A 7,584-nucleotide genomic window follows, 5' to 3' on the forward strand; every position below is an offset into this window, starting at 1 on the left:
AACTAACTCGGTTGGATCCAAAGCTCAATCAAAAGTCAGAGGATCAATGCAACAGCTCGGGATACCATGAAGGTTTCGCACAAACTTGTGGAGTCCTCGCAGCTCGGGTGCTGCCGTCATTAAAGAAAAAGAGGGGCAAAAAAAATACTAAGACAGTCTGAAATTCATGTATGTTTTTCAGGGAATCAACTTTTTATTAAATTTGTAAAGCTGAAATGTTGTAATAAATACAAATCAATGCAAAAGTGAAGAATCTTGACGGCTTTTGAACAAATATTGACATGGTTCCCAAACCAACGCAGATTCATTTTAAGATAGCCATTACATTTTGACATATTATATAATGTGGACGAGTGTATTGTTCAGTGAGTAATTACATCGTATTGGGGCAGTTGTAGGTTTATGCAAATTCAGCATTCTGAATGATTTTTGTTTGAAAGTATTAATAAAATGTGACAATAACAGGGAATATCAAAGGATGGATTCAAAGACACATAAACATAAACTTTGATGATGAAACATTGAGATTACAGTAACGGCTCTGATTATGCAATGTCGCCCCCTCCTGTATTGAAATAGCGCACTACAAGGACATAGAGAAAAACGGGAGGACAGCAGCGCAATATGCAGGATTTCTGTGATATACTGTATGTACATATAGAAAGAGAAGTTACTACGCCTCTCTGAGTCAGTTTGAATAAATAAGTATTTGTACATGCAACTTGTTTAGCTGAGTTAAAGAGAAGCAATAAACTCTGGAAAAACACCAGCATTTCCCGGAACCCTTTCAGTTTCTGTTTACATACCCTGTAAATCTCCAAGAGTGTCACTAACAAGCAACACTACCATTGACGGTAAACGTTAAAGTCATCCTGTGTGACATCCAATCATGCAGAGTGCATAAGGACTCACTGACATTTGGCTGGGAAGTTTTATGGCTCATTTGTGGGTGTGCACAAGGAAGTGAAGTATTGTTTGTAACTGTACAAGTTAGGACTGGACTTTGGTTCTACTTTTATTTTCTAGGTGAAGCTGACACAGAGAAGAGGCTCTGACAACAAACTCGGAAGAGTTTGGAGAGGCTGCTGCTTTTTAAGACAGCTGGGTCAGGACATGAGGACCTCGTTGGACTTTTTTATGTCTTGTCTACCCGAGTTGTTTACCTGTTTTGGAGTCAACTAAACGTTATCATGGGGGAAACTCTCCCGAGGGTGCCAGAAGGAGCTCGGCATCGCAGTGTCACTCTGGGCAGACCAGTGCAGACCCTCAGGGTTAAGATGGTACTTCTGGGGAGCTCTACTGTGGGAAAGTCCAGTCTGGCTTTGCGATTTAGCAAGGATCAGTTCAAGAACACATCACCTACTGTCGGCTGTGAGTTCATGACACCTTGACCTTAAATATCACATGGAACATTTATTAAAAGGTTTTAATCAGTTAAAGATTTATATTAATAGGATAGTTTGACATCTTGTGAAATATACTTAGCTGTTTTTTGGCAAAACCTTGTTGAGAAAATTGATGCAACTCTCATGTCTGTATGCTCTGAAAGCCAGGAGATGCTTAGCTTGGCTTAGCATAAAGACTGGAAACAGAGAAAAAACAGCAAGCATGGCTTTTTCCAAAGGTAAAAAAAAAAGAAAAATTACTCCGAGCACAACACGATTTTAGTAGTTGATACGTCACATCTAGTTTGTGGCCTTCCATTCTCTTGTGGCCTTGTGGTTTAAGAGGGACTCAAGTCGTATCATTTTTTATTTATAGAGTTTTAAGGTTGCAACAATAGATCTGAAAAGTATTTTCCTCGATAATGCTGATGCTTGAATATTTGTGCTTTCACCATGGACCTGAAACCTGAGCAGAGAACACACTTCAAACTTTGTAGCAAACTTTTAGGGAACAGAAAGAAGTGACAAGGAACCAAATCCACTGGGGGTAGGGAGCGCCAACTATGTTGTGGGCGAAAAAACTTGCGTGTCATTTGACACATTGTCATTTAGAGAACCAAAGAGTCATTACATCACAGTTCTGGTGGTTTCCTTCAAATGTTTTCTGCCAGACACCTCAGAAGGTCACAGTCGAACTTGGTGTTGACATCGTTATTTTATTTTTGACAGTCTGACTCTGGGGGACGAATTCACGGTGGACAAGCAATTTAAGTCAAAGAAAACCCACCTGGTTGCTCCTGACCTGATGTGCCCTCTTCAGCCTTGGACAGGGATTTTCTACCTCGCCCGGCTCATTGCTTCATCGCCGTAGACTTTCTGAAGCATTTTAAGGGTCTATGTTGACGATATCTAGAGTTTGTTACAGAATTTAATGTGCGCTCTCTGCACAAATTTCAGGTCCATGATGAAATTACAAATATTCACGTATCAGAGGTGTTGATCAAGCGACGTAACTTGTAATACTTTTTCATGAAGGTTATCACTTCAATGTGCCTGTCGCTGTGCTGGTCTCTTATCATGTACAATCGGGATCAGTTGGGCCCCAACAACAAATATCTGTCCTCATGGCGTTTAACCCGGCTGCAGTGGTGTCATTCTTCTCATTCATCTTTCATCAGTTTGAACCAGATGTGACATGTAGCAGACAACACGGCGGTTTCATCACATGTTCTGATCTACTGCTACAGCCAGTACCTTCTATCAAGACACATTGGAGAACCAATTAAAGCCTCTGTTGTGTGCTCCCCCAGGTGCCTACCTGACCCAGGTGGTGCATCTGAGTGATGTCACTCTTCGCTTTGAAATATGGGACACGGCGGGGGAGGAAAAATACCACAGTGTCACCCCACTGTACTACAGGGGAGCCCACGCTGCACTGTTAGTCTACGACATCAGCAAAAGGGTAAGAGCAACAGACACCGGATCATGGAAATCATTTATCTTACTTCATCTTGGCTGATGTACTGTATATGCAATTGTGTCTCGTGTGTACTTGTTTTGCTACAGCAAACATTTATCAGAGCTCAACTATGGCTCCAAGAGCTTGAGAAACAGTACACTCCTGGATCTACTGTCATCTGGCTGGTCGGCAACAAGGGGGATCTGGTTCAGGATCGGCAGGTGTTGGCGCAGGTATACAGACAGAGAAAAGAAAATACCTCAATCCCAATTAATCATTATTTGATATACAGTGTCCCATTTTTCCTTTCTGATTTTTGTATGTCATCCTACAGGAAGGACAGACTCTTGCTAATGAGAAGGGCTTGGGGTTTACAGAGACTTCCGCCATGTCAGGAGATCAAGTCAGCGAGCTTCTGCAAGCTGTTGGTAAATTGAAGATAATTGTTCTGGTGCTTTAACAATCCCGCCTGCTTTGCCACAGCAAGTCCCACCATTACAATCATTAAAATATAGAATATTAAGGTTCAGGTTAAAGCTGTTTGAGGCAGGTTTCTTTTGCTGTCATTGAGCAAAAAATTTACTTGTGACAGAGACTTGAGGATCATGGGTCATTTCAGAGAGAAGGCGTTCCTGTTAGCTGTTCTACAAATGCAGATCCGTGTGCAGGTCCCCAGTTATTAATCCTGATTTAGTGCTAGAAAGTCCTGGAGAAAAAGTTGCTGTGATGGAAGTAGTAGGGAACACAGAGTGGTCCGATCAGAAGCAAGGACCAAGGCGTTGTTTTTGACCTCAACGCCCATCTCACAAGAGCAACCACTGGCTCCCTTCGGTCTCCACCAGGGGGGCAATAAGAGGTCTTCATGGATGAGACCTGCAAGGATATCACAGAGAAGGATGGAGGGTGACGGATCGAGGTCCAAGACCAGCAGACACCTCCTCCATGCTCTGCTGTAAGTGGACTGGGCAAGAGATACTCAGCAGTCCAGAGACAAAAAATGAGCACAGCTGCCTGCCCAGGGTCAGACAGGGCAAGCAGGAAACTGTTGTGATATGCAACACATGCATATACCCTTTCACATCTAATGGGAAGAGCTTAGGACACAGAAGGGAAGAGGGGGGACAGCAGGTGGAGGGCTGTACTTTCAAATTCTGTAATTTTCTGCCTGACGCAGCTTTAAAACGTCAAAATCGTACTATGGGAGGGTTAATTTATCCTCGGGCTGAAACAGGTGTCTTCTTTATCCCCAGACTAATCTCTGGGGATAAAGGTCCAAAGTCCACAGAAAGGCAACTCATAAGCCACTAGAGAGCAGTAGACACCAACGTGAGGAGCAAATGTATTTCATCAGTCAATATTTACAGCATGAAAACTATAAAAACTGTCCAAGTCGAGGTCTGAGGTTCCAGTTTTCTCTTCGAGCTCCTAGCTCTGCATGCTCCTGTGTAATACAGCTCTAAATATGCTGTCTTTGGTAACAGAGCTCTGCTTCAGCCCACAGAGTGCACAAATGCATCGGAGAACAGCGGGGAGGCCTGTCAGAGTGGCAGGAGACACCACTGGTGGACCCCCATCAAAGAGACACTTTCAATCCTTTCACATCCTGCTGCAAAGTTGGGCCCTGATCTGTGTGACCCTCAGACGTACTGCTGCCTGTTATTATTCCTCTCCGTTTGTCCCAATCAGTTTAAAACTCAACTACAAGGACAGGGAAAGTTTGTGCATTAAAACAACGTGTAGATTCTGAACATGTGGTCCTCTGCCTTTTGGATTCTGGATCTTTCTAACCAATGAACACGTTCTTTATCCTGACATGCAATAGATTACCCAACGAATCCATTTTCAGATTGTTTTTGTACTTCACTGTCATATACTTGTCTTTTTCTTTTGCTTTAATAGTTGTGCTCAACAGAGAGATATAAATTTCCACTTGCTTGTCATCCTGGTTGTATTTTTCTCAGTGGGTTTTGGCTCAGCCTCCAGCAGGCGGCGAACCCCCTCGGTCTTTCTCTCTTGTGCCAGATGTTGAGTTGATACCAATTACCTTCACTCTGTGTCTCCTGCTTGGCTACTATTTGCAAGCCTGAGTGGCCATCCCCCATGCAGAGTTCAACTGAGTGTCCAAACTCTGACTCCAGACATTTATGAAATAATGATTTATAAAGTATGGTGTTTTCGTCATCTAAAATCAATCTCGACTGATGAGATTCGAATCCAGGAGATGACAAAGTTGTGGAGCAATGAGTTTTTTGTTTCATTTTTGTTCATAACGATAACCACTTAATTTTGCAGATGGTTTCGTTTTCCTGTAAATCATACGGTTGAAACCACGCACTTGGTTTCACTTTCCTACTAAGCACTGCAGCCCAAAGCGCGTAATAGGCACGCGCCTCCACTACATATAGTTGTGTAACTCACACCTAGACAGCGCCAGGCGTAGCTATCCCATGTTTTGATGTGGTGGATGGGTGTGTCTATTTCACGCTTTCCCGGTATACTGGGTTGTTCAGACATTTAAACCAACACTCGCATCCCCAGTTTGGTCAGGTACTTAAGTCAAATTAATTTAGCAAAGTGAAATTGAATTCATTCTCATTATCAGGCTAATTTGTAGCCTAGCTTAGCATAAGACCTTGAAGCAGGTGGAAACGGTTAGCCTGTTTTTGCCTTGTCTTTACATTTCCATTTGTCCAGATCAAACAAACGAGATACAAAACTGTAATTTGTGAACTTTTTTTTTGCTGTTTTAAGGTTGCTTTTGTGTAAAAACAAAATTTTTCTGTCTCTATACCAAGCTTGGCTAAACAATATCTGTCTCTAATTTGTATAGATGCATGACTTGTGTGCTTCATCTAACAAGTGCAGCATGTTGTTTTAAATGCCTCCTTAAAAGTATGACTTGTTTTTCATAACTGACATAATGATTTGTAAATGTTCAGATGTGCTTTGGATTAAACTGCACAGCAACGTAAATAATTCAAGTAAAAGTTTAAAAAGACTCCCCTGGCATTAAGTAAAATAATATTTATGTTTCCATTTGGACAGCTGTAGCCCTCATAAAACAACCTTTCTCCCTTGCAGGCAATCAACTTGCTCTTTGCACAATATTCTGGCATGTTTTCTCCACACACAGACACACACACACACACACACACACACACACACACACACACACACACACACACACACACACACACACACACACACACACAGACACACACACACACACACACACAACAATGTTTATCTCCATTGAATGGCTCCAAATGTGGACTTTGTACATCTCAGTGATTTAAAACATTGCTGAGATCTTAGATGATAAATTTGTTCTGAAATGAGGCTTTATTATGCTGATTGAAACCAAGCTTCTGTAGTGCTCCAGATTGATCCTGCCAGTCCCCCCTTTGGTTTGTATGCCTCCCAGAAACAAAGTCCGCCTCACACCGAGGAGACGGAATGCAGTAAAACTATAATGTGGATGATTTGGTTGTCATTACGAGTGTATAAATCTCCCTCTTTGCTTTCTTGTCTTACATTGTGCAGATGTTTTACAAACCTTTTGAGCGATGTCAGCCAAACGTTTCTTCCTTTAAAATTATTGGGCAATAAATCTTGGCTAAACTGAAGATTAACCAGCGAAGGACGGGTGTCGATGAATTATCTGAAAGATGAAAAGTTGTTTTTTTTGCACACAGAAGTTATGAAATGCTCCACGGAGATAACCCAAGAAGTCTTTGTTGCGTAAAGCCATTGTGTAAATCACCGTGGAAACAGAAAGAACTGCTTGAAAAGTAAGTAAAGCTTGGGTATTACTCATGCTGGTGCTGAAAAAAAAAAGGTTAACATTCCTTCATTTCAATACAAAATTATTATTTAAAATAAAATAATTTCATATTTTGGATGACAGCTGTTTTGCTCGTCTTTTATTAGCCTTGTCGTAATTGTTTCTACGCGGGAAATGTTTAGTTCGGTAGCTGTTTTAGTACTTGGCTGTAACAATATTTATATTTTTTACTAGCAGTTATATATCTTACAGGCTTTACATTAGAAGTATCCCAGGACAGTATCTTAACAGACTGCCGCATCTTTGAGGTTTCTCTCTCACTGATGCTGTACGAACACTGCGCACAGTGCTGCCAGTTTGTCCCAGTGGACGCTTGTGGTATTGCATCAAAGAATTTACAGCAGCCCAAAAAGCATAGACCAGCATTATAAAAAGAGACGTGGGTAAAACTGGAAAACAAATACCAAATTTTGGGTCATAAACATTTCGATATTGTCACAATTTGAGCCTATACGTTCAATTGAAATTACTGTATGTTTGACTAAATAATTTTTTGCTTTTAAGTATCTATTAGCTAAAGGTCCAAAATAAGATATAGCCTGAAGAGTTTCAATAGCTAATTACACTGATGTATGATGCAGTGCTACTTAATTGCTGAGTCACAAGTGCCACACAGTTGTTCCCTCCTGCCACATTGAGTGTGTATTTGATCTTAAAACTGTTGAATTCAAACAAAGCAGTTAAAAAGATATGTTGCATTTTAACTTTATTATTTCATGCGGTTCGCTTGTGTAGATCGTTTAATTGACTTAAAAAGCTCTTTCGAAAACTCTCGTAAAAGTGGATGAACTTCTGTGGATTTTGTTCATTTAATAGCCACATATTTTTAAAATACTTTTCTTACCTCCTTGCCTCAAATATTAAAATTTCAAATCTTTAAACTCACCATGCTTTTT

At 41.0% G+C, this 7,584-nt stretch overlaps 1 protein-coding gene across 1 annotated transcript; it reads left to right on the forward strand.

Annotated features, from left to right (window-relative positions):
• The first annotated feature begins 1,038 nt into the window (after positions 1–1,038).
• LOC138200767 (ras-related protein Rab-17-like) lies at positions 1,039–6,636 on the forward strand. The gene is made up of 5 exons (XM_069153650.1): positions 1,039–1,371; positions 2,696–2,847; positions 2,952–3,077; positions 3,179–3,272; positions 4,339–6,636. Exons 1-5 carry the CDS (start codon positions 1,191–1,193, stop codon positions 4,467–4,469), a joined length of 684 nt encoding a protein of 227 aa, XP_069009751.1. The 5' UTR covers positions 1,039–1,190; the 3' UTR covers positions 4,470–6,636.
• The last annotated feature ends 948 nt before the right edge of the window (positions 6,637–7,584 follow it).

This window comes from Embiotoca jacksoni, unplaced genomic scaffold (genome assembly GCF_022577435.1).
Source record: "Embiotoca jacksoni isolate LCO1_2020_lvr unplaced genomic scaffold, fEmbJac1.0.p SCAF_2, whole genome shotgun sequence".
Classification (NCBI taxonomy): Eukaryota; Metazoa; Chordata; class Actinopteri; family Embiotocidae; genus Embiotoca; species Embiotoca jacksoni.